Genomic DNA, 26,496 nt, shown 5'->3' on the forward strand with positions numbered 1-26,496 from the left:
TGCCCGCCCTGCTGGGGTGAGGCAGGCATGGGACAGCTGCGGCCTGTCTGAGGGGCATGGGGTGGGGGGGCAACTCCCACCACTGCGAGTTGCTGGTCTGGAGACAGCACACTGGCTCCATCTTGTGCCTGCCCCCGCTGGCTGGGTGAGCGGCAGCAGGGCATAGCCCCCACTCTCAGCACTGCAGCACCCGTCCAGAGTGCAGCTCGGTGGAGCCCCAGCCCAACCTATCTCATGCAGATCCGGGGGTACATGCCCCCTGCCTCTCGCACCTTCCTGGATGAGTGGCAGGAGCCACCCCACCCCCTCCCCTTGCCCCCCCAGACGAGCCGTACCTTCGTCCCATGCCTGCCCACCCCAGCTGTGCAGCACTTGCCCCAGTCCCTGCCCCAATCCCTCCTTCACTGCAGGGGCCTTGATCTGCCCCCACCCACGCCCCTTCCCTCCCCCTTCCCCTACAACAGACTTACCAGCTGGACACAGCTGTATCAAGTGTCATAAAGTTAAAACCCGCCGTGGCACCTCCAAACAGTGTCAGTTTATAAAGGTCGTAAGTGCCGTTCATCATTATTTGAAAAGTCGTTAAGTTGAGGACTTCCTGTACATCTGTTATAAGCTTAGGAAGGCCTTAACAGTGTGTGTATGTGTTTAACGTAGCTTTTGTACCTTCAAGCTATTAACTCAGTGAGGCAGGGATCACATTTTCTGTCTACTTATTATAAAGTGCTAGTTACACTTTCAGCAGTTAAGAAACAAATGACATTTCTCACCTTCTCTTGCCCCCTTATTGTTATTGTGATATTCTTCAGTGCTAACTCTAAGTTTGGCCTGTACTGTAAACTGTAGTTCCTAAATTCAATTCTTCCTTCAGTGGGCCAAGCCTGACTTTGAGACTTGGCTTCCTGAGTCCAGGGGGCCTATGTAGAAAGGAAACAAATGACATCTTGTTCAGCAGTCAGTACGTCAGCAGGTAACATGGCTATATGCAATATATGGAAGAATACTCAAAGCATGGGTTCACATTTTTTTCTGGAACTCTGAGTCTGTCTTTTTGGAGGTGGCATTCTTCATAGTAAAATTATTAAACCTAACCTTAGTTACTTTATACAGTGAGTCAGACTATTTTCTTAGCTGAGACTGAGGATAAGAATTTGTTTGACAGACAGATGTGATATTTTTGACTGATCTAATTATATTTGGTTGTATGGATTTCTGCAAACATGTCTTTTGTGAAAGGCGTATTTTCATTTTATCGAGTTGTAAACAGTAGGGTGCACCAATAGAGAATTTTTGGGCTGATACTGATGGCCAATTTTTAACAAGCCATATCAGCTGATACCTATCCCATTGTTGATATGCAGTCAGGCAGCTTGGAGAGCAGCTGGTAAGTCTGTTGTTGGGGGAAGGGGCAAGGGAAGCGGGAAGGGGCATGCACAGGGCAGACTGAGGCGCTTGTAGTGAGGGAGGGAGTGGGGTTTGAGTGCGGGATGAAACTGCAAGAGGCTCATGGGGGGGAGGGGGCGGGGATGGCTCCTGCTACTTCATGCTCCATGGGGGGGCGTGGGGGGCATGTGCCCCCCGGATCTGCTTGTGGGGCGAGGGTGGGCTGCTGCTGTGGGCTGGGGCCAGGGTGGTGCCAGGTCATTCCCAGCAGGTGCTGGGCTGGGCTGCGCTTGGGGCGGGAGGCAGCGGCACTGGGTGGGGACTACGGGGGCATGCATCCATCCCAAAATTCACCATATCCCCCCCTCCTAGCGTCACCGCTGCCCACCCCAAGTGCAGCCCAGCCCAACTGCCCTGCCAGGACCCAGCCTGCAGCGGCAGCCCTCCCCTGCTCCGTGTGCAGATCTGGGGGCACATGTCCCACATGCCCCTCCAGGAGTGTGCTCAGCAGCAGGAACTGTCCCCTCTCCCTGCACCCCCAGATGAGCTGCTCATGGTTCTGTCCTGCATTCCAGCCCGGTTTTGCAGCACCTGCCCCAACCCCACCCCACTCCCTCCCTTACTGCAGGGGCCTTGATCTGCCCCCCCTATGCCCCTTCCCTCACAACAGACTTAGTAGTTGGACCTGGCTGTTCTCCACTCTGCTGGCTGTGGTCCTTACTGCCTGTGTGCTGTGCTGTGGCTGCATGTGTGCATGGGGTATTTAGCAGTGGCATTACCAACCAAAACAGCCGAATACCGATACAGTCAATTTTTCTTAAATCACTGCCAATCTGATATGGGACCGATATGGCACCTGTAGTAAACACTGATGTGATTAATGTGAAGAGGTACATAATTACTTACTAATGCAAATACAAAGGATTAAGTTGAGATTCTCAGCCATTAAAAAAGGTCAGCAATTATCACAGCCCTGCATCCATGATGTCCCAATTAATGCACTTTCCGAGTATGGAGAAAACTTGCAGGTCTTTCCACAGAACTTAACAAATGATACTTTGAAATGGCAGCTATTACTTACCTTGTTTAAGGAAATACCCTGAGCAGAGGTTATAAATCATGCCTGCATAGTTTAATAAACAACAAATGCTGCCAGTTCTTAAAAGTAATGGCACTGGGCCTTTTGGAAGAAAGACACTGGGTGTTTATCCATTTAGAAAAGAAATATATTGCCAGTCTTCTTTGGGATCAAGTCCAGTTCAAATGATGAGAACAATATCTGGTTAGCTACCTCTTTAGGAGTTGTTGAATACTCTCTCACTCTCTCCACCGAAACAACATTGTTTTCTATTTCTGTCCAGGAGCGCACCATCCAGTTCAAAATGCCAGTTATCTAGTAAGAGAGAAAGGAGCTTGAGAAAACAGAAATTAAATGTAGACTGACCAGGTTCCTGTGAAGTAGCTAGTAGGGCTGTGCAAAATTTCACCGGGAGTTTTGTTTCAACGCTGTTTCGACTTGTTTTGAGCTTGAAACAGCAAAATCAAAATGAAATGCAGAGCTTCAAAACAGCCTCAAAATGAAACAAGGCGAGTAGAAACGTTTCAAAATGTTTTAAACGTTTTGAGTTTCGAAGCTCAAGCTGGGCTTGCCTGCAGGGAAACAGAAACTAAAGTAAGGAGAGGGAGGGGAAAGATGGGGAAGAGGAGGAGTGCTCTCATTATTGACTGTGTAGCTGGCCAGTGACCGCCACCCTTCCCTGAGGTCTCTTCCAATCCCAGTGCTCTGGGAGAGGCATGGAAAAACCGCATAAAAGGCAGCATTGCTTGAACTGCCCTGCTTTCTGCCTTGGTGTCAGTTGAGTGAGGGTGTACCTTAACACACAGTGTAACCCACCCATGTCACGAGTTTTGCCTGTCAGCAGCTAGAGGTGCAGGGCCCCAGAACCCAGACTCCCCCTGCACCTATCTCCTCAACAGCTGGCAGGCTTCATGGCCACAGCAGGGCCTAAGAAGCCTGCAGTTTTCACCCTCCTGCATCTTAACACACACACAGTATCACCCATGTCACGAGTTTTCCTTGTCTGCAGCTTGAGGTGCAGTTTCCCCCAAACCCCTGCACCTATCTGCTTGAAACATGGCGAGGTTCATGCCCTCAGAAGGGGCTACCATTCCTGCAAGTTTCATCCAAATCAGGCCAGAAATGACAAAGTTATAGGCTGTTTCGAGCTTCCCCATTATAGCCTATGGGCAAAATGTCGAAACAATATGAAAACAAAGAAACTTTTTCAACAAAATGGAACAGCAGTTTTGAATGGAAACGAAACTTGAAATGAAACGCTGTTCCGTTAAAACTCAAGTCGAAACAAAATGGTGCTGTTTCGTACAGCCCTAGTAGCTAGCCCTTGCTACTTTGTAGGATGCAGCTTAGTACATGCACATTTTTCTGGCTGGCTGGTTGCCAGGGTGTTCATGATCTTGTTTTGTGACATCTGGCCTTGTATTTTGTGGATCAACATTTGATTTGTTCACCCTGCAGCTCCTCAGTGCTAATACAGTGTGTTAGACGTTCTGTTCGAAGCAACCTACATATTTCTTGCAGTGATCTGGTGGAGACTGTACTTTGCCTGTTAAATATTCCTTCAATTTCTACCTATTTTCAAACCCAGTAGTAGCAAGATAGCTACTGAGGGGCCCTCTGGGTGTATGCATCAGACTTGTTCTCTATAATGGCAGTGCGCACAAGTGTTGCGCTTTATAAGCTGTAATTGTACAGTTTGCAAACAAGCTTTTTACAAAATAGAATCTGGAACAAATTCTATTGAATTCAGTTTAATTTTAAATACTTAGAAAGAAAGCAGCTGGTATTTTGGGACAAAAAACCATTTACTCCCCTTCACTATTTGCAATTTATGTGTTGCACAACTGTGCTAGTACATGACAACCTGACATTTGTCCAGAAGCTGTTAGCATCTGGGAAGCTGGCTTAGGTTCATAACTGTCCAAGCTGAGGGAAATGTCAAAGATAACCAGGTTCTTTAAAATACTTCCATCTGGAATGCCCTGTGGGCTGATCCTCAGCCAAGCAGATGCTGCAGGATCTGGATCTCTGGGGCATTATCTATGATAAACATAAGTGGCTGACAACCTGAGACCCCTGTTAGATGGCAAAACCATACAATGCTGTTCTGAGTTACCTGAAGAGCATATGAAATGGAAAAGGCAGCAATCCCTGGGCTAAGTTGTTTTTTGTTGATCACAGCAAAAAGGGCTGCAAACAATACAATGCCGTTGCCTAGAAACTCCAGGTTTGCAGCCAGCCACCTGCAAGCAAAGCAGAGAAGATTTAGCTACTGAGGGGCCCTCTGGGTGTATGACTCAGACTTGTTCTCTATAATGGCAGTGCACACGAGTGTTGCGCTTTTCTTTGCTGAGATTCCTATTTCCTCCCCATTTCTTTTCTCACTGGCAAGTGCTCTTTAAAATGCTTTTGGGGACAGAGAGCTCTAAAGTCATGGCCACTTGGTTGGTTGTTACTTCTAACCTACAGTGAAATCCCATCAAGTACTCGCAGCAAAAGTATTCTGTGTTCTGTCTGGGGACCACGGCTGTGTGCTCTGAAGTTCTGTACCACTGATCTTTAGGTGGAGGCAGACTCTGGACTTGTTACTCTGATATTGGCAGCAGCAAGGTATAGCAGCTCTTCCCTTAACCATTGCTCATGGGAAGCTTCATGTGAATGGCAGGATCCTATCCCCTATATTTGCAGCTTCCTACCTGTCGGCAACCACCCCAGGGAAGCACATTCTCTGGTTCTCATCCACTCGGAAATCGTTCTTGGAAATAAACCTCTGTTGCTCCTTGTAAGCACGAATCACACCGCTTCCTTGGAATGTCTCTGAAATGTGGGAGTAAATGGGCGAGCGGCTAGCAGCCTCCAGACGCCTCAGCTGGCAGGAGGTGGCAACGTAGAAATTCTGGGAAAAATGGAATGGAAAGGGCAAGTGATCCGGTGAGAACGTACCACTCACCCACTCATTGGGCTCGTATCCAGAAAACCTGGAATGGGCCCATCATGCGGCAAAATCCAGTGACCCAGCATTATAAAAACTAATGTGCAGACCAAATGTGTTTAGACCTACTAGATGAGATAAGGCATCTGCACACAGCATGGAATCAAAGACATTCCTGAAGGAGCACAGCACGTCGTCTGGGGAACAAGGTCGGAGGAAATGTATGCGAGGTAGCTGTAAGGACTACAAGGTCTTGCAGCTGTAAGCTGCAAGGTCTTGTCTGTCTTACAGTAGCCTCCCCAGGCTGTTCAAAGGCTGTAGCATTGCCTGGATTTCTACAGTGAGGTATATCATGACCCCATCACTCCCATTCCCCAGTAGACTTCCTCTGCCAAGGGCTGGGGGGAGCTGTAATGCCTGCTCTCCGCAGTGCTTGCAGTAGAGGGGCTCCCTTTTGGGCCAGAGCTAGTTGTTTTAGGCCTGTGTTAAGCCTTGTATTATAAAGTGGTAGGAACAAGGATGAGGATCTTGTTCATCATTTTATTGCCACTTTCCCAATTTAAAAGTATGTGTATGGGCCTCAGCCTTTGTCTCTAGTTCAAGCTCTTAGATTAGTAGCCTACCAGACTCCAGGTACAACAAACTGTGCCCAAGATTGGGGTGCATTACTGCATAAGTAACCAGAACACATGTGCTAGGTCTACAGAGTCCATTCTAATGCTGCATAGTGCAGGGGCAGGCCAGGCTACTACTTCCCCATTTCATTATGCTCCCTTAACTCTACCCTGATGATAATAGGGTCACCGAGTGGTGTGGATGGAAATGCAATGCTATTCTATTGCATCTGTCCCATTCGCTGCTACTTACATTAGATGTCATGACAAAGTTCTTGTTTCCCTACCCTGTTTACTCATAGTAAACCACACTGATCACAGGTTTGGTCCATACAAGAAAGCCTCTGCCTACTAAAGTAGGGTGTGATTTCACTGCATGCAAAGTGTGCTGCATTAGCTGTCTGTGCAGATGCATAAAACAGGTCCACGTGGGGTGTTAGTGTGGCACAGTGTGAATTTGCACTGTAGCTTACCAAGCACTGGGCAGCTTGTGTATCATGAGCTTTCAGATAAAGACATTTCAAAATGTAGCAACTTTTGTAACTTCTCTGTCACTGTTTTCAGAATGGGAGGGGGGGAAAGGGAACAGAGGGAGTTCAGTCTGGGGTTTTTTCCCAGAAGTGTGGGGAGGCTCCAATTCACCCACCCCACCCTTCAGCACCAGCTGGGGAGTCCCAAAAAGGAGCTCCTTTTGCTACCTTTCCCCCCTCCCATTCTGAAACCTGGACATTGTTATGGGAACCTGGCTGCAGGCTCCTAGGGGCAGGTAGATTTCTCTCCCCCTGGAACCAACGGTGAACTTCGGTTTGGTCTGGGGTAAGGTTTGTAACTAAGAACCTTTGCAGAAAATATTCTGAGTTATAGCTGGGAGCTGCACCTGGTGCTTCCCAGTCTCATTCTGGCAAAATGTCTGACCTACCAAAGAGCCAGACTGGAAGATCTAGGTGCAGTCAAAAGCATGTGCCTTTTTGGTATAGGCTGCTAGGAAACCAAGGGTTGGGGGGGGGGGAATTGCTTCTGATTTTAGCTGCATTTCATTTATGCTGGGGAAATACAGGAGTATTTCTCCCTATTTGACTCCTGCCAAAACACCATGAATAAATAAGACTTGTCATGAGGCTTGTGGGATGAAGTGCCTGGGTTCTGTGCCAACCATTGATCCTGGTGGGTTTAGTCACTGGTGGTTTTGGTTCAGGTATGAAATCAGACACAAAAACCCATTTCTCTGGATTTCTCAGAAAGGTCTGGTTCATGTTAATCTAAAGATGGGAGCTGGTTCCTGCAGGAAGGGACATGAGTGGTTCTTATACCACCCACAATGCTCAAGTCCTAATCTTTCCAGCTGAAACCTAAACATCAGACAATGTCTTACCTGGAACACAGCATACAGCACTGTCAATGGCACGATTGCCACCACCGCTATTGGCGTGGCCAATACAATCACAATGTAGATCTCCAACAAGTTGAACAAGAACCCCAGCAAGGACTTAAGCTTATCTGGGATAATAGAATCAATAGCATCCATTTCTTTGGAGAAGCGGTTCAGCAAGTTTCCAATGGATGTCTGCTCAAAGAACATCATTGGGGATCTAGCAATGTTTTCCAGTAACTGCCGAAAGAGTTTGCGGGATGCTATCACCCCTCCTAGCAGGACAGCTGCTGTGGACCCAAACTTGCCAATGGCTGTAACAAAAAAGGAAAGTAAAGTGCAAGAAAAATCAGTGTTCAGGTTGGGCAAGTCACTGTAATTCAAAGTTAAGGTTATTTAAAAAAAACAAAACATGAATTTAATACTGGCAAAAGGAACTGGCCTATTTATATGTATTATTGTAGTATCTTAAAAGCCTTAGTCATAGACTAGGACCCTATTGTGCAAGACACTACACAAACACAGCACAAGAAGATGGCCCTTGTCCCAAGGGTTTACTATCTAAGGCTGAGTTTCTCTAAATGTAACTGAGCAGTTCATTCATTGTCACCCACCAGACATCCTTCCTCCCCAAAGAGAGAAGCCCTGCTTTCTTCAGCGAACACGCACTGAACTGGGATGACTGGAGTAAACCCCACAAGTTCTAACTCTGGGGCCCCCTCTACACATTACATTTAAGGCACGATTAACCAGGTAATCACATCTTAAGTTGTGGCACAGCTACATGTTCAACCAAGTAATGGCGTAATAAAATAAGCTACAGTTATTCCACAAAAAATATGTAATAATTTTAAAGCTTGTTCTAATCATACCATTAATTGAATGTGTGGCCAGACCCTGTCAACTGAGAGGCTCCCAGCCACAGGGGACCACCACCTGCTGCCAGCCCTGCAGCTGACAAAGGCTCACAGTGGTGGCAGCGCTGGCTGCGAAGCTTGCAGAGGGAAAAATGCTGCCTCCCCTACATGAACGACTGGTGCCTTCTGAGACTGGGGGGGGGGGGGGGCACGATTTGTAGGCGGCAGTGTTGGCAGCGAGCAGGGACTGCCCGCAGACACCAGTGGCAGTGTCAGCAGTGGCCAATCTCAAGGTGGGCATGTGCCCCCCCAATGCCCTCCCTATGCGTTGCCTATGCTCCCCTGTGAGATGCCTTGGCTGTGGGACTTGCAGCGGGGGCAACACAGGGGAATGCTGCCGCCACTGCCAACCTCCTGTGCTGAGGGTCTCACAAGCTGTGGCAGCGTTCCCCTGTGCTGCTCTGTAGCTGACGCTGCATTAGCTTGCAGCGGCAGCAGCAAAGACAACACTGGTACTCCTGCAAACCTCTGGAGGCATGGGTCTTGCAGTGGTAGCAGCATGTCCCTGTGCTGCGAGCCCCGCAGCCCACATCTGTCACAGGGCTCACTAACTGGAGCTCACAGCTGCGGGAGTTGGTGCAGGGGGAGCCTGGGATCACGATCCCAGGCTCCCCCTGCACCAGAGATAAGGCGCAATGGGATCTAAATGTGATCCCACAATTGCGCCTCCTGCCATGCATGTGTGGCATGGCACAAAGCACAATTGTGTGGACTGTGCAGGAGATACCACTGTGCCTTTACCTGCACGTGTAGAAGGGGCCTGAGAAGTCTAGAGTCACTGTCACAGCGGAATGACTATAGGTAAAATCATCTAACAGTTTCAATTCTAACCTCTATTTTCACTTAGTTTAAAACTGTCAACACTTGGGCTGCAATTTTCCAGGTTTGAAGCTGCCTTAAATTCATTTTTTTGCTTTTAAGTGTTGGACTTTTTTTTCAGCCATTTTTGTTTAGGAGAAAGTGATAACCAGTATATAATCACAATTAGCTGTTGCACCTTTTAATTTTTACATGCAAAAGACGTAGGATCATAGATGGTGTTTGATTTGTGAGAAGTGGCATATTGATTTAAGGTGTGACTTGATGGAAGGGAAAATGGGAAGTAGATAAGGTAACAAGGGGACAAAGAAGGAGGAAATGAGGCAATAGTGGGCTGAGGAACAGGGAGGCTGAGCAAGTTGCAACAGTCTCAACCTGAGATTTTTTTCATGGGCACCAGATCCTATAGTTTTAACCATGGAGGTGAAGAATCGAGCCATTTCCCACTGTGCTTGGTTGCAATCCACACTACGCTAAAGATGTGGTGTGCACACACAAGCAAGCCAAAGCTTTGGGCAGCAATATTGGGAATATTGCTCAGATCCCATAAATCATTACTGTGCAAATTGGGTTCTGTGCCAAGACTTTTGGTTTCCAAGAGCCTTTGAGACAAACTTCCCCTAAGGAATGTGACCATTTGTAAGCTGGGAAAATGTCCTGAAAGAGAAAGGCGGGATGGTGACCAGGTCAACAAACCTTGAACGACTCCAAGAACACCAAACACTCCAACTCGCAGCTCTGTGTGCTTTTGCGTTCCATTGTTAACAGGGTCGTCTGCCCACTTGCTGAGCCAGTAACCGCGACAAAACGACGCAGTTTGCTGACATGTAAACAACAGGATGATGTACAAACAGATCGGGGAGCCCATTGCCCTCAGATAGTCCAAATAAATGGAAGTATTAACCTAGAGTGAAGCAATCAAGAGAGAAGGGGTGGGGGAAAGCAAGGGCCAGGCTTGTTAACCTGTTTGCTTTTAAGTGAGGCAGTGATGTATTATGGTGTACATGTTCTGTTATGCATCAGATGCCTTGGCAGCCCCAATGATACTCACTTTTTACTGCAGGATGAATAAATTGCATCACTGTTAAACCAATTCAGGGCATCCAGGCAACTTCCAAGTGCCTGCTGAGTCCAGATTGGCATCGTTTTCAGTAATGAACGTTACATCCCCTTTGAGCCATGTTTATTCTCACTGGTGATAACTTACAAGCATCCTATTAACTGCTCGCCAGTGGAAGCTAACCTGCCATAAGTAACAACTTTAGAGATATATCTCTTGGGCAAGAGGAGCCTTCTGAAATCCTTGTGTTTCCCTCTCTGTGACTCAGACTCCTATTTGCCTCTGTTCTCTGCTACTGGGTTTATAACATCACCCCTCACTCTTCCTTTCCTTCCCATGTCTCCACTGTCTGCCATTCTGCAATCATAGCTACTTCTATACAGTGTCTGGACTCCACTTGTGAAATCCTCCTTTTTTGCCTGGGTTAACAAATCCCTGACTTCCACAAGACCCGCTTCCCTAGACCAGCTCTTTTGAATATGCTTCTCTTGAGCAAAATGAGAGGACTAATCCTACTCTTATTTTTAAGCTCATCTCCTATGCTCATTGTATGCATCATTACTCTTAAGAGGACATGCTACAGTTACCCTGCCATGCTGAGTTTTCTCCCCTTCGATTAGTCTTCCCACATCTTTGGAAGCTGCAGTAGGTGCACGGTCTTGTCTTATGGCTCTGTAGTTGCTTCTCTCTGTAGAAGCCTTGAGTGACCCGTCACTGTATAGAAACACAACACCTGTAGCCAAGACTATAAGGTTTTTAGATCTGAGGTGTAGGCATTAGGCTTTGGAGGGGAGGGGGGTGGTTAGCATTTGTTAGTATGCAGTCAGTGCATAAGTCCAGGAATCAAAATCTATCCAGCCCAGATGCGGCTGGTACTGAATGCAAGTCCTGAGCATCCCATACCTGGCTAATATGAAAACAATTTGGTCCCAGTCCATTTCCTAGGGGCAGGGTCCTCATATCACTCAGACTGGAAGTGGTCACAGAACAGCAGGGAGGCCAAGGATTAAATGGACCAGAGGCTAGAATCCTCTCTCACCCATGGAGGTGACACCTCTAGATGCAATGTGGGGCACACTGCAGATGTAGAAGCTTTCACTGCTGCTGTGGGTGTTGTAATTTCTCTAGGGCTAATCCAGAGGACTTCAGTCTCTAGTGATGTCAATCTCCCTTTCCACAAGCAATGGGGGGGGGGGGGGGGGGGAGGGGGGATCCTCTCTCAATCATGCCTTGTGCTACTTTGCTAAGGACTCATGACATTGATCAAACAGTTAAGCAGACAGGACTGGCAACGTCCTACAGGAGTATGACACTCTCCTGTTTGATCTGCCTGTCACTCCTTTGATTGACAGTCTGTTACAGCTTCAGTCAAAAATACCAACTCTTCCTTTACCCTGCTGTCTGTCATCCTTTCCTCTCTGCCCTGCAGTGACTGCTTGCCTCTCTGTAACAGCTATTGAATGAATGGTGATTTAAATGCAAAAAAGGAGGGGTCTTTTAAAACATTTGTATCATAGATTGATAGATTGTTAGGGGCTGGAAGGGATCTTGTAGATCATCGGGTACAGTCCCCCTGCACTAGGCAGGAAAAGGTAACTGGGGTCAAGTGACACCACTGAGGTGACTGTCCAGTCTCCTTTTGAAGATTTCCAGGGTAGATGACTGCACCACCACTGGAGGGAGCTTATTCCATAGTCTGGACACCCTGACTGTGAAGCAGTTTTTCCTGGAACTGAGCCTGAAGTGGCCTTCCAGGAGTTTGTACCCATTGCTCCTGGTCTGCCCCAGGGGTGCCCTGGTGAACAGCTGGTCACCAAGTTGTTGATGTACTCCCCTGATGTAGCAGTAAGCCGCTACCAAGTCCCCTCTCAGCCTTCTCTTCTGTAGGCTGAAGAGGCCCAAGTCCCTCAGCCTCTGCTCGTATGACTTGTCTTGCAAGTCCCTGATTATACGGGTGGCTCTTCTCTGGACCCCCTCCAGTTTTCCCACGTCCTTGTTGAAGTGCGGTGCCCAGAACTAGACGCAGTACTCCAAGTATCAAAGTACTTTGTATCTGATCAAGGAAGCTGCTGCTCACAAAAGCTTATGCATCTCTGATTTAGTTAGTCTGTAAGGTTTCTATCTGAAGTCTAGGAAAGAAAACAATGGCTTCTCATGATGTATGGTGCAAACACCAGCACATGTTCACAGACAAGGAGAACCCTGCATATGTTCTGTCCCTGCCCTTGCCCTATTTGCATCCAGCCTGATTGTAAACCTACTGGACTCAATGGCTTGCCTAGGCTTTGGAGCAGACCCGTGCTTCGGTGTTGGAGACGAGCTTAGTTTTACCTGAAGGGTTCTTCTGGGTGTGTAGCATTTCTGGGAACGACGGCATTGTCAGCATTTCCTGCAGCTGTGGGACAAATGTATTTTAATAACTTGCATTCTCCTTTTGTCCTGTTTTAGCCTCTTGAGAGTTCAGCAGCACAACGAAGATTCACTTCAAGGAACTTTTTATAAAGGGAAGTGTATATTTGTCTGACTTTCTCCACGGAGCTGCAGCAATGGCACATGTGGGGGGTAAGGTATATTAATAGGTAGCGATTCCAATATGAAGGTATTATTCACATAACTTGTATAACTGGCCCTACCTTATTGCGCGATGAGTAGGTTAATTTGCTGGCAGCATGTTATTTTTTCCTTACTAAACAGTGCTGTATCACAATGCAGCTCAGTATTAGATCACATGGGGAAAATGCTTCATATTTCAGTAATGGAACAAAGCTAATGCTTGTTCAAAGGGCACCTATACATGTGCTCCAGGATGTGGGGAGTGTTTTAATTACAGCGGCTCTCGGGAACTGCAAAAATGCCCACAGTGTTTTGTGCATTCAGTGTCCCACATTTCAAAATAAGGGAGGGGGTGCTTTAACTAAAGTTTGTTTGACGAGCTTTAATTAAAGTGCCCCTGCCGCCATTTTGAAATGCGGGAACAATAAATATATGAGAGACTGCAGCACACTGGAGCGTTTTGATTAGACTGCTCCAGCAGACTCCGACAGGCTCTAATCAACGTGTTTGAGAACATGTAGAAGTGCCCAAATGTTCTGTTCCATTTCACTCGTCCCCACTGTGAACAGTAGTGGAGCTCCACTGAGGCAATAATACGCTAAACATAAAAGCAGTGTACTATAAGGAGCAAATGATTCAGTAAGGTGCGAATTATTTGCATACGTGTGGATTACCTGGTAAATCATAGCCCTCTTCCTCTTCTGCGCTGCTGTATGAATAAAGGAAGTCAGCAAAAGCCCCATTTTTCTGTAACAGTTCTTGGTAGCAACCCATTTCTGAGATCTCGCCATCCACCAGCACAGCAATATTGTCGACATGGGGCAAGATGCTGATTGTGTGAGTCACCAGAATTCGAGTCTGTTTGAAGAGAGTTCAGTTAAATAACCAGTCTTTGGTGCAGCTACTTCTCTTAACCTTCTGCTCTCGCTGAAAGGACTGCACAAGTGAATGCATGTGGCCAGTTCAGGGCTGGCAGTGTTATTAACCTAGGTACTTCTGTGATGTTTATTGCTGTGGGATCTGAGAGACCAATGGCACTCCTATGAAGTAAAGTATTGTTTGTCAACATTTTATAGGTGGAAAAATGGATGTCAGAGAGGCTAAATGACTTGTGTATGATCTTGTGAGTTGTAGGTCACTTGAGAAAAGGCTGGAAGAGCTTGGCTTGCCCAACCTACCAAAGCAAGGACAAGAGGGGATGTCAGGTGGAAACACCAGGGAGGGAGGAGAGCCCTTAAGTTAAAGTAAGGGTGTCAAACTCACTCTGGGTCCCAGGCTGGATCTAGACTGATAGGCTTTTCCTGGGCCAGCTCCATGGAGCCAGCAGCAGCTGTGGTGAGTCTGGGTCCAGGGCCAGGAGTGCAGGTCCAGAGGTATGTGACAGTGCAGGTGAGGGAGTGGGCAGCAGTGTGGGTCTGGGAGCGGGCAGCAGTGTGGGTGGGGGTGAATGGGCAGCAGGGTGGGTCTTGGAGTGGGTAGTGGCACAGATTTGGGTGTGGGTGGTAATGTGGGTGGGGGATTGGGAAGCAGCACCGATCCAGGGGCAGGCATTGGAGATAGAGGTATGTGGCACAGTGAGCAATGGTGCATGGATCCAAGGGCAAGTGGTAGTGCAAGTAGGGGAGAGAGCAGAGCACTGATCCAGGGGTGGGTAGCAGCAATGAAAGGAAGGAAGGCCTGTATCTGCACAGACCTTGCTCACCCCTCTGCCACCATTGGCAATGTTTATCAGGGCAAAAAGACCCTGAATTCTGCAGCAGACTGTGGTCCAGTGGCCTGCCAGACTATCGACAGTCCAGATGGAATAGATCTGCAGGCCAGATCCAGCCAGTAAGCTGTATGTTTGATAACCCTGAGCTAGAAGACAGTGTTGGTCAAAAGCAAATAGGCTGAAAATTAAAAGGAAGAGTAAGGTCCTAGAACAGCTACCCAATAGGAGTGTGTGTGTTGGGGGAATAAACCTAGCTTGTTTGAAGATACAGCTTGATCAGTTTATGAAAGAAATTATAATCCATGGGCCCCTGTGAGGATTCCTACCCCATGCAGGCACTGAAGGAGTCTGGATGGCTCAAACCAATTTTTGCATCCTCTGATTATCAGTTTTTCAGACAGGCTGCCACTCCACAGACAGCAACTTATCTACGTACCTTCTCCTTCAGTAAGCCATTAGGTCCAATGACCTGCTCAAAAATATGCTGTCCAACCTGGGCATCCACAGCTGAAAGAGGGTCATCCAGTAGGTAAAGAGCTGCCTTCTGGTACACTGCTCGAGCGAGCCCCACCCTCTGTTTCTGCCCTCCAGATATATTTATCCCCTGTTGAGATACAAAAACGCTTACTCAGATGCTCCTGTACATTTGCTACCCGCTTTCACTGCCTTAAGCTGAGGTTTAGTGACACATTTGGTTCCTAAAATTTCCCACAGTACCATTTTCTCTCAGACCCCTCGAACAGCTCTCTGAAGGCAGAGTCTGAACCCCGCTTGTTCAGCCCCTACCCTGCTGCTGTGCAAAGGCTTTAAAAGTAGGGATGTAAATATTGTTTAGTTATATGGGCTAAACAATTAAGCTCATAACACAGCAGCTGCTGGGGGGAAGGGGAGGAGGCAACCTCAGCCAGACAACACTGCCCAATGAAGCCCTACTCTGGGAAGGAGAAAGGGATCTGTGAAGGAGCAGCTAATTGCTTAATTGATAAGTCATTAGGCTGCTCACTGTTTTCCTCTTAGGCTATGGGTACCCTGGCCCTTCTGCCCTCCCCCTTGTCCCTCCCTCCTTCCTGCCACCTTCTGATTCCTGCTGGGGCATCGGGTGCCTTTCCTGCCGCCCCTTCCCTGCCAGACCGCGACTGCCCCAAATTAAAAGATAACCAGTAAGCTAACCACTTATCACTGCACTTATCAGTTAAATGATAAGTTTAGGTTGCCTCCACTTTCACGTGCCCAACCAGAGACCCCCTTTTAATTAGGGCCTGATGTTCAGAAAGTCCTGAGCAATCTGCCCACAGCAAAACAGGTCCCCTTAAGTGCCTCAGTCTAGGGAGCAAAAACTACCAGCCGTGCATGGAAATCTTCTAGAGCACATAATGTTGAGAAACCTTTTCTCCTATTTCACTTTTGCTTCCTGCAGGGAAGGTTTCCAGGTCTGGGTGCAGCGCACAAGCATGTATCACTCGGTTATACCAACTGTCATCCATCTCTTTTCCAAACAGGATATTGTCTTCCACTGAAGCATTCTGTATCCAAGCTTGCTGGGGGACATAGGCCACTGTGCCCTGGGATATGGCAATGGGAGAGTCTCACTAATGAGCTTTATCTTTTTCATAAACTTTTCTCAAAGGAAGGAAGAATATTCTAGATGGCAGAAATCTTGTTTTTTAAGCCTCCCTCCCTCTGCTGCCTTGCTGCAGTTTGGTGTAAAAAAAACCTAAAATGAGGCCCCAAAGGATAAGCTGAGCAAGTAACTCCTATAGTCAAACCACAATGCACTAGGATGAAGAGAGCACTAAGCTAGCATGGGTACCAGAAGCAATTAGTTGGTGCAGCACAAAGCTCAGCATGGGACCCAAACCACTGAAGGCACTTCTCCTGCATGACAGTCTGTAGTGTATCCTCTGAGAGGGCTTTCACCTACTCAGCACTTTCCAAGGTAAAAGAAGTGTCATCATGCTTATTTTGAAGATGAGGAAATTGAGGCATAGGAGTGTGTGAAGTGATCTGCCCAATGTGTTTCAGCAGAGTAATAGCTGATTTGGGAGCCCAATTATAGTCTTCACACACCCTGTGTAATGACACAGGATGCCCCTGTGAGATCTATGCAGCCAAGTCACCAAAGTGTGGTATTTGGTGGGTTTTTATCAAAAGGCAGTGATTACATATGAAACTTGGTCAACACAGCACCTTTCCTTATGTCCTGATCAAGAGCAAACACTCAGAGAAAGCTCTACCTTCACAAATACGTGGCCTTCCAACTTCTGCAGCTCCCCAAGTAATGCTGACAGCAGAGAAGACTTTCCAGCTCCCACCTGGCCCACCACAGCAAGCAGGCTGCCTTCCAGCACAGATAAATTTATCCTGCCAAAACACAGCACCATAGCTCCCGAGGTCACTGACACCAGAGCTGCGGAGACGGAATGGTTGCAGAGGAAACTAACACTATCTTGGCTCTTGTCCCTTCTGGAGAAAGAAAATGTTTGCCTCCCCTTGTCTCATAAAACTTCAGCTACGCAGGACAGTCAAACCACCTCTGTTTGTGCTGCTGACTTTCCAGCAGCTCAAAACCTATCCCATCAAAGTTGTCCCCAACCAGGAAGCTATTAGGCATCACTCTGCCCTTTTGCTTATTATTGTAGAGATGGGGCACTGATATACATGCTCTGGGGTGGGGGTGTTTTAATGAGAGAGGCTCTGGGGAGCTGCTCTAATTAGAACGCCCACAGCATCTCGTGTATTCAGCGTCCTGTGTCCCAAAGTGGCAGAGGAGGTGCTTTAACTAAAGTTGATTTGAGCTTTAGTTAAAGTGCTCCTGCCACCATTTTGAGACGTGGGGATGCTGACGACATGAGACACTGTAGCATGCTTGATTAATCAAGTATGCTCTCACGCATTCTAACTAGGATGTGTCAAAGCCCGTGTAAAAGTGCCCATGGATTCTAGCCAGATCCAGACCCCATTTAAAGGTTCTTTGAAACTCAATTTCTGTAAAATATGTTAAACCAAAGTGCTGGATATGAACACCCCTGATCTTGAGCACAATCAGTATCAGGTTCAGATTTGTGACAAAAACCCTATCAGTTTATGCCTTTCTTTTGCTGCTTTAAGCAAAGTTCTTGTTGCATTTGTAATACTGTCCACTTCTGGAACTGGCAGACCTTGTGAGGTAAGTGTTACAGAATACAATGGGCTGCACTGTAAAGTCAAATGCATATCACAGTTCCAATATTTAAGTGTAGCTGCCTTAAGTTACCCAAGGTCCATATCTGGACAAGTAAATACCAGCTTGATGTACCTCAGTGCCCACCCAATACCCAAATATAGAAGTGGGCATCCTAGTAGTATTGTACCCACATTCAAACACAGCACGTGCATGCTATATGTCCTGCTTTCTGCCTCAGTTTGTAAATCGTTCAGAACAATTTGAGAGAGCAAACTCCTCCAGACTATTTTGTACCAGGTTCACTGGCCAGGCCTGTCCATCAGCCCTTCTCACAACCTATGGAAAGAAGTATTGGAAAAAACTTATACCTTTTCAGGCAAGGAAAATGTTCTTTGCTCCAGTGGAAAGTTCCATTCCTTATGATGATACATTTCTTGACTAAAATAGAGAAACACAAAAGGCATACATGCTTTTAGCAAGAGCTATGTTCATGCACCTGATTATAGACCTGGTGCATTGACTGATTGATTAATAAAAGGGGAATAAATGCCATTTTAATACAGTCTTTCCAGTGTGTGCCCACATTCAAATGCTGATATACTAACAACCGGATTGGAATCACCTAGCCATCAGATAGAGTAATTTTTGGCAACACCTAGATCTGACCCAATATCTTTAAGAGGAGCTTTTGTGGGTTATGTTCTCAGCTTGTTCATAGTGCTACTTTTACTTGCTGAGGATATGACCTTTTGATTCCTTTGCCCATACTTGAGTTATTCAGAAATCCTTAGAAGCTGCATTATCATCTTTAAAGACACTTCTAATGTTACAGTCACTGAATCTTCTCCACCCTCTTCTTAAAGCCCCTCCCACCAGTTAAGATTTTCTTTGTGTATCTTGACATTTGCTGTCAAATTACAGCAACTGATTATAGCTGCGACAAAAAACTGATAAAACTACTGACCATAATGGGAATCCAAATTCCACATGGTCTGTTCTCCCCCTGCTATGTGCCCATTCACAATAATGGAAACTTACAGCTATCCAACAGATCTGTGTTCGTGTTGTCTGAATCCAGCTCTTCCAAGCTAAGAAATGCAGCTAAACGGTTTAAGGAAACCTTGGCCTGAAACATAAACATGCTAAATTGTAAAGGAAGGTAAAGTGAATACTGAGCTCGGATTGTTTGTTTCTATGATTGGGCTTTTGCCATTTATATGGAAAATTAATTTTATGAAAGAGGAAGAATAGAGCAGTGTTGGTTTCCCTCCAACTCAGCAGCCCAACCCAGCTTTTCCTGTCTCTTCTTTCTCCAAAAGAGTGCCTGTTCTGGCCAGACATTTGAATGTGACATTTTTCCAGAATCTTTTTTACTAATGGTGCCTGCTTCATTGGACTATTCAGAAACAAGGGAACCAAGGGCAGATGCTTCCCAGCTGAAGAACGGTGGGGATTTGAGCTTGACCCATTGGCTGTCTAGTTTTAGTGCCATTTTATTAGCTGTGACATCCTATTTATCTAGCTAGGATAGGAAGCCCTATAGCTATCTCTGATCTTATATGTTTGTGGTGTTTTAGGGGAGTAAATACCATATTTACTTGAGTCTAAAACAAGGGTTTTCCCTCAGGCAGCATGGGGAAAAAGGCCCCTCATCTTAGATTTCCATGCAAAGTAGAAGCAGGAGGTGGGGAGGGAGGTAGTTATAGCTCTGCCTGGACCTAAGCCTGGGTCGGGACCAGAGTCAGACCCACAACCGCCTCCTGTCCTCCACCTTGCTTGCCTTCTGCAACTTCTATGCTGCCTTCCCCCTCCCCCTTCCTCCCTTTTACTGTCAGGCACAGCTGGGTTTGGGCTTGGGCAGGATTCCCTGCACAGAGTACAGGAAAACTCTGTCTGCTGCCCAGTCAAGCAGCAGTGCTGCTGCTGCTGCATGGCCCAGCAAGGCCTGAGCTTCCATGCGCTCCATGATTTTGGGAGGAATTAAAGCCCAAGCAATGTCTGACAGTAAGAGGAAGGGGACAAGACAGAGACTGTGGGGAGTGGGGAAGAGGGGCAGCAATTGTGGGGAGTTGGAGGGGGGGGGCAAAGGGCAAAGACTGTGAGAAACTGGGGAGAGAAAAGGCAGAGACTGGGGAGCTGAGGGAGGGGGGGTCCAGGTGACAGGGAAGAGCAGGAAGGCTGCAGGGAGAAGTGGAGGCAGAGGGCAAGGGGGTTCCTGATTGGCCCCCAGTCACGTGACGCCCCCCAGTACTGCTTTCCCTGCTGTAGTGGGGGGGGGAGGGGCGGTAAGACAACCCTCCAATAATTAGAACCTATCCCTGGAAAAGTATAACAAATTTATAAATATTCCATATATAGATTAATTATTGGGGGGTCATCTTAAATTTAGGGTTGTCTTACATTCAAATAAATCTGGTATCAGAAATATTACTTTACACTGAATAGTGACATCCCAAACTTATTGCAAAGCTGCTATGGAAAACCGCTTCATTACTCTAAGGAGTACTGATGGTATAAGGCTTCATGTATCTGAGTGACTGTAAGACATCCATGCTCCATTCTGTCGCCCAATGACATTTAACTACCTGATCCAATTGTATGAAGCGCCATAAAAAAAATCCCCATTTTTACCACATAGTGATGACATTCACAGAACCAACATGGCCAAGCTAATGAGAATGTGCCAATGAGCACATGGTCTGAAACTAACCTGCACAAGAGCATTGATGGAAAATGGCAGGAAGGAGTGGGCAGTGTTGAGAATGTTGATCAGCGTCAAGGACACAAAAGCTTTCTGGGCATCAAGGACATGGGTCTCGTCCACCAAGGTGTAGACTGCAAACATGACCAGTGCAATCTGAAATGGAGCAAAGGGAAAGCACACCACTGACTCCAGCAGGCACAGGGGAGGGGGTTCAAATAATGTCTCTTTCTCCCAGGCCTCTGAAGCCTGCATTATAGACCCCGGAGAAGAAGCCACAACCACTTCTACATTGTCCTGTGAGTTCTATTGGCAAAGGTCTCAGAAACTGTTGATGGCACAGAGAGTTTGATGATGTGCCACTTATAAGGATTGTTCCAGCACTGCCACCATGGTGAGGTGATAGAAATGTGCAAGTCTGGGCAGTGAGACTGACAAATGTCATTTATTTAAATCTTGATTCTGCAGGGAACTCCTTGGGGGTGCGGAGTTCACTGCAGTCTCTGTGGAGGATGGAGTCTGCCTGTAGAAATAACAGTGAATGCTTATGAAAGAGGCCTAACTTCTCACCAGGAAAGTAGATGAGTAGAAGGAAGACAGAGACACCGCAAACAGAAGCTGAGACCTTTTTAAGGCTTGTAGTTCTTGCTTCCGGATACCAAGCACTTTCTCCATAAAGGCTTTCTCCCAGGCATACAGTTTGATGACTTTCATGTCGCTGAGAATAGCATTGGTGAGTTTTGCTCTGTCATCCTTATGCTGCATCTGCTCCTCCTGAAATGGACCACGTGAATGTACTATGAATGAATTTATCAGCACCATTTTGATCCTGCCTGTGATTATGAAGGATCCCCTGGCAGTTCAACTCAACTCCCTTTACTAGTAGGTCTGCCAGGCTGATATTTGCTTTTCCATCTTTAAATAGTTTAATTTTTAAGAGAAGTAGAGAATATTAGCATTTGGTTCTCAGTACCTGGAAAAAACTATCATATTGGAGAGTGATTGTCTGAAATCTGAAACTATGGTAATTTCATAGGCTTTGGATCCAGGACCCTAACAGTAATGACCAGTATATATAACTAACATTGAGCTATCATGTGGAGTCCTGTATCAGTAGTACAATATAATACACACCTTTTGCACAATATACCTATTTGTAATTGCCTGCCTTTGTTTCATTGAGTATCCTTGGGCTCTGTGGGATCCTTTGGTGAATGAGGAGGGCAGTATTTAACCTACAAAGCTACACAGTGATAGAATTTTGCATTTTTGGAAGCAAAAGATACCTGAAACTGGCTCCTTTTCTTGGTAATCGCAAAATTCAGAGGCAAAAGAAGAAAAAATACAGCAACTGCAGTCAAGGCAGATGGTCCCAGGAGCTGTCAGGAGAGAAGAGGTAAGATTTCTATCATCACATAAGTATTTTTAGAGGTTATGCTTTTCCAGGCTACTCTGTTAACTGCCTGTCTTCTCACTTGAGACTTGGGTCCAAAACAGTGATGCTTAATAAGGGTACTGGTCCACTATAGGGTGTTGCCAGGTGTGCGGAGATAAGCAGATAAGTGCAGGCCTAGCTTGTCCCTCCTGGCCATTACACAGGTCCTCTGCCTGGCCTCTCAACAAGGAGGTAAGCACTAATAAATAAGTTCCTTTTTGAAATGGGGTGCTGTTCAAGTCATAAAAGTTATGGAGGGGTGCCTTGAGTCTAATGAGGGGTCCCCTTAGTTTAAAAATGTTGAAAACCAAGGGCCTAAAACCCTAAACCTCTCCTTCAATTTCACCTTTGACCATTTGATTGAAAAACAGCCCATTTCTCCTTCAGCCCTCTGTGAGAGTTGTGGATTGATCACTAACCATACCCTACTGTGCTGGTGTGCTGCAAAGTGCCTAGGAACTCATTTTGTAAAAGCAGATCCTCCTCTCAAGTGCACTGGTGCCAGCCCTTGAAACTAATGAGTTAGCAAGAGGTGATTTTGATTTTCATAGATTGTCTCATACCTCTGAATGTTTGTTTCCCTTTTAAGAGCAGTCATGTCTATGAGAGATCCCAGGACATGTCTGAGATCCCACCAGTCCTCTTTGTTGCTAAGTATTTCCTCTCAACAGTTTTTTAATTTATTGAATGGGGCCATCTCGTGGCTGGCTTTGGCAAGACACACGAGTCAATGTTAAATAAGACCCTGCATAAATAACCAGGCCTAACTGAATTTAAATCAGCTACTGATTTGGAACAATCATATTTTAATACAGTAGTTGTGGTGTTTCTGGGAATCTGGGTCCATATTGTCTTAACTGCCAACTTCAATGAGCTTCGTTCTCAGCTAGTTTGCAGTGGCTGTTTCATTTTGCTAGAGAGGCCAGTACTTAAATAATCACTACAGAGCAGAGCTGAGCAGGGATATGTTGGCAGAGTTGATCCAATGTGTAACCACATCATAGATTTCATAGACATTAGGTCATGCTTGGCTCTAGCTGATTATACCTAGTCTCTTATCTCAAGTCAGCCTACCAGTTACTCTGAGTAACCACCACAGACCTGCAGGACTCTTAACAGATACCTTCAACTGCTCTTGGCAACAGCATCTCTGGCATGATGATGATGCTCATCATAATAGATGCTGGTTGTTAATTTAATTTCTAGTACAGTAGTTTTCTTTCCTCCTGGGGCAACTGAGATAGCAGATAGGGGTACAGCAAAGCCCAGTTTGTAAAGCTACCTGGGTTCTTACAAACATGATTGACCCATTCTACAAGGCATATTACTTCATCTAGCATGCAGCCAAATGGGCTGAAACACTGGGGCTTTATCCTGCCAATATAAAGTACAAGCCTCATTGAATTAGGACCAGAAATTACCTTCTTAGGTTTTCTAACTCATCTCCTTCATGCACTAATTTGGGATCATTCCTATCCAATCCTTGACACCTATCCCATTGATTTTTTCCAGTAAGATCCTTTTGAGCATCTTTTCTAACAGTAACTCAAAAACCTGTCTCCTCTTTCACCAAACTTGTTCCCAGGCTCCCTGATTTCAGTGTAATCTACCTGTAGGATGAAATGTAGGAAAGGTCCTATATCAGGCAGTTACTCCTTGTTATGTGTTAAGACTGTACAAAGTAACTTCCGGTAAATACCAGAATCCTGAGAATCAGAGCTGCAAATGTTTTTGGTACTGACTTCAAAGGGGGAGATATTTTACTTTAGAAGGGAACAACTACAGAAAGATAGCTTTACCGGCAAACTAAGAATGGACATAGCTTACTGTCTTCAGTTGGAAGAACACACTGAACAGTGCAGTCAACACATTTGGCCAAGGCAAGTGCAATATTTTGGGTATGGAAGGATGAAGTCAAGCAAAACATCCAAGTAAGGACAAAGTACAACAACAACCAAAAAAATCCGTGTGTGGAGAAGCACTTATTTTTCTTATAATAAAAGCATGTGCGTCCTTTCTATCACAGTGCTAAGAGACAGAAGGGAACTTCAGGTACTTCTGGCCTATGAGGACCCCAGACTGACTCCTGATCACTTTTCCTTGCCCATGATACCATGAACAGAAGTGGATAGGTTTTACCTGCCACAGGAAGACAAAGCAGATGATAATCCGAATGGGAGCAAGCCAGATCCCATTAAAATAGATGATGAGATCCATTAACTTTTGGACATCAACAGACACCAGATTGACAATTTCTCCTACTGTTGTTGCTTTCCTTGCTGCATTTGACATGACTAAGATCTATTGGGGGAAAAGAGAGAGGCCAAATGGAACTTTTGTTTGAAAAATAAAATGACTGAGTTTCAGGTCAGCTTTAAAGGAAAGAAGGGTCAGGCTCATAGTGACTAGGATTTGACATCATTGTAGTAATGTGTGAATGAACAGAGATCTATTTGAACGTCATTCTTGCAATGTAAGCAGACACAGCAAACTAAGTATAGCTGTTTAATATCAACAGACTAATGGTTACTAATAATGAATACAATCAACATGAACATCACTAGTGGGTGGTCACAAGAAAACCACAAGGAAAGTGGCTGGACTTACCTTTCTGTACACCAGGCCTGTAACTGCAGTCTTCAGCCTTACTCCTATTACAAGACATGTATACATGTACCGTTGTTCAAACAGAGTCTGGAGGCAAGCTAAGAAGAACATTAATCCTGCATAGAAATAACCCTTCCAGCTAGGGGATTCTTGGTCTTTCATGAACTCCAGAAAAAAGCTGCAAGAGAACAATAAGTTGGCTGAAAACTTGACTCCCTCTACCAGTTCTTGCCTGAAGTTATTTGCCAGATTTAATTAAAATTCAGAGTTTTGGTATTCCAAAATGGCATTTTTTCAGCAAAGCTATTACTTGCATAAAAATATTAACTGAACTGTAGTCTATCGTTTGCGTGCAGTACTGCAAACTCTTGCTATTTTATCCCAAGGGTTATATTTAGTGTTTCCTAAAGCTCTTTGCTCATGGAATCATGCAACTAATTAAGAACCTTAGCTCTGCTTTAAAGAACATAAAATAAATTTATAGGGGAAAAAACATGATCTACGTGAACCCTGAAGGCCAAGTTCCAGAAATGGCACCTCCCTATTAAAAAATACTCTCATGATTTTTAAGTCAGTTTCCTAAATTCTAGGTCTCTGAATAATGATTTGTCAAGGCTTATATCCTCCAGTACTGTAACACATTGGGTCTTGCCCACATTAGTACTGACAAGAAATCACTGCCATCCAATTGATGTTTGGCAGCCTGTGAAATGCTATGACATTTTGTGATATGTCAGCAACTGCTATCCAGATTCTAACAATTTTCAGAAGTTGGTGATGGAGTGTGAAATATCCCCATAAGGAATGAATGGTAAAGCTGGCATTGCTTTAACCAGGACCACATCTTGCTCGATCAAGCAAGTAAAGATTTAGCAATCCAAAGAGATTTCAACCTAGGTCCTTTCTTCAGCTCAAAAAAATCATTAGTGTTTGTGTGTGCTCTTCTGGAAGATCATTGCGAAATGTTCACATACCTGAATATCTTTGGGACTGAGAACAAGAAGACATCACAAATGACCAAGCTGAGGGTACCAAAAAGGAAATAGGTTCCGAACATGCTCCATAATGCTTTCAGCAAGGACTTGCTCTGACAGTCTTCTGGCTGTAACAGAACCTGCTTCTCTCCGGCTTCTGTTGTATCAGCCTCCCTTTGCTGATCCTTTTCAAATTTAATTGACCCTGCTTTTCTAAGGAAACATAAGGAGAATGGTTGCAATCTGGAGAGGTGCTGACATGTTGATTTTAAGTGTTCAACAACATTATAAATATCCCACATTGGAAATGGGACCGCTCCAAGGGACCTGAATAAGAGACAACTCATTCTTTTGATTTTGTAGTAGTCCTGAACAGCCTTAGTTGTGGTTCAGGAGACACTTCTAGAAGTTATTGTACAAACACCCAGCCAAAAGATGATGCCTTCTCTAAAGAGCTTCAGGTTTGTATACCTTGTCATTAAAAGATATTCCCCAGAAGATTTCAATGTCAAATGTTGAGCCTAAATGGCAAAGGGCCTGATTGTTCTGCAACAGGAAAAGCTCCAGGGAAGGGAAGTTCTCCAGAATATTCATTGCACTGTCCAGCCCCTCCCCACAGCTGAATGACGAAAGGACTCCATAGGACTGAATCCTTTGGCCATTCTCTTCTGCAGATAGTAGCCCTGCCAGCGTGTTCCCGAGCTCTCTGCAGCCAGCCTGAGAGACTCTTTCCCTACAGCACACAGCCCTTACATGGGATGAGGCCTGAGGTCCAGGATTCAGACTATCTGAGGCAGTCTCACAACTGGTCTCAAATGTTGTTCTGCTGTAGTGTTTTAGTCCCTGTTATTCCAAACACTCTACTACTTCCACATCATCTAGACGAGATGAGAGACATTGCCACCCTTGGAAGGAGGCACTTACTGCCTGTTTCTGTCACAATACATCTTCCATTCTTTTTCAAGCTGGGAGACAATTTCCTCAGATGAGTTTTCTTTCATTAGCGACCAAAGGTCTTTCGCTTCTAATGGCTGCCGATAGCCTTTCCAGAGTAGCCTGCAGAGCACACAAAGAGCTGCTAATACACAAGCATATAGGGATTTGCTGTCCATGTAAAACTTGCCAAGCTGATGGGGATTAAACTAGTCCCATATATTGGCCTAGGAGCTTGCCTACCTCA

At 45.7% G+C, this 26,496-nt stretch overlaps 1 protein-coding gene across 2 annotated transcripts in view; it reads right to left on the reverse strand.

Annotated features, from left to right (window-relative positions):
• Nucleotides 1-26,496, reverse strand: part of LOC102576595 (ATP-binding cassette sub-family C member 6) — a 43,122-nt gene that overhangs the window by 6,669 nt on the left and 9,957 nt on the right. For both annotated transcript variants that reach the window (XM_014610768.3, XM_014610769.3), the window contains 21 exons: nucleotides 26,241-26,372; nucleotides 25,317-25,529; nucleotides 24,343-24,520; nucleotides 23,875-24,036; nucleotides 21,587-21,679; nucleotides 20,871-21,074; nucleotides 20,310-20,456; nucleotides 18,638-18,725; nucleotides 17,968-18,037; nucleotides 16,671-16,797; nucleotides 15,822-15,998; nucleotides 14,873-15,040; nucleotides 13,400-13,583; nucleotides 12,504-12,567; nucleotides 10,760-10,886; nucleotides 9,809-10,016; nucleotides 7,380-7,690; nucleotides 5,158-5,357; nucleotides 4,578-4,704; nucleotides 2,675-2,776; nucleotides 771-917 (listed from right to left, as the gene is read on the reverse strand). In XM_014610768.3, the coding sequence (XP_014466254.2) occupies nucleotides 771-917; nucleotides 2,675-2,776; nucleotides 4,578-4,704; nucleotides 5,158-5,357; nucleotides 7,380-7,690; nucleotides 9,809-10,016; nucleotides 10,760-10,886; nucleotides 12,504-12,567; nucleotides 13,400-13,583; nucleotides 14,873-15,040; nucleotides 15,822-15,998; nucleotides 16,671-16,797; nucleotides 17,968-18,037; nucleotides 18,638-18,725; nucleotides 20,310-20,456; nucleotides 20,871-21,074; nucleotides 21,587-21,679; nucleotides 23,875-24,036; nucleotides 24,343-24,520; nucleotides 25,317-25,529; nucleotides 26,241-26,372 (3,229 nt within the window). The remainder of the gene's footprint in view (nucleotides 1-770; nucleotides 918-2,674; nucleotides 2,777-4,577; nucleotides 4,705-5,157; nucleotides 5,358-7,379; nucleotides 7,691-9,808; nucleotides 10,017-10,759; nucleotides 10,887-12,503; nucleotides 12,568-13,399; nucleotides 13,584-14,872; nucleotides 15,041-15,821; nucleotides 15,999-16,670; nucleotides 16,798-17,967; nucleotides 18,038-18,637; nucleotides 18,726-20,309; nucleotides 20,457-20,870; nucleotides 21,075-21,586; nucleotides 21,680-23,874; nucleotides 24,037-24,342; nucleotides 24,521-25,316; nucleotides 25,530-26,240; nucleotides 26,373-26,496) is intronic.

Source organism: Alligator mississippiensis, chromosome 13, assembly GCF_030867095.1.
Source record: "Alligator mississippiensis isolate rAllMis1 chromosome 13, rAllMis1, whole genome shotgun sequence".
Lineage (NCBI taxonomy): Eukaryota > Metazoa > Chordata > Crocodylia > Alligatoridae > Alligator > Alligator mississippiensis.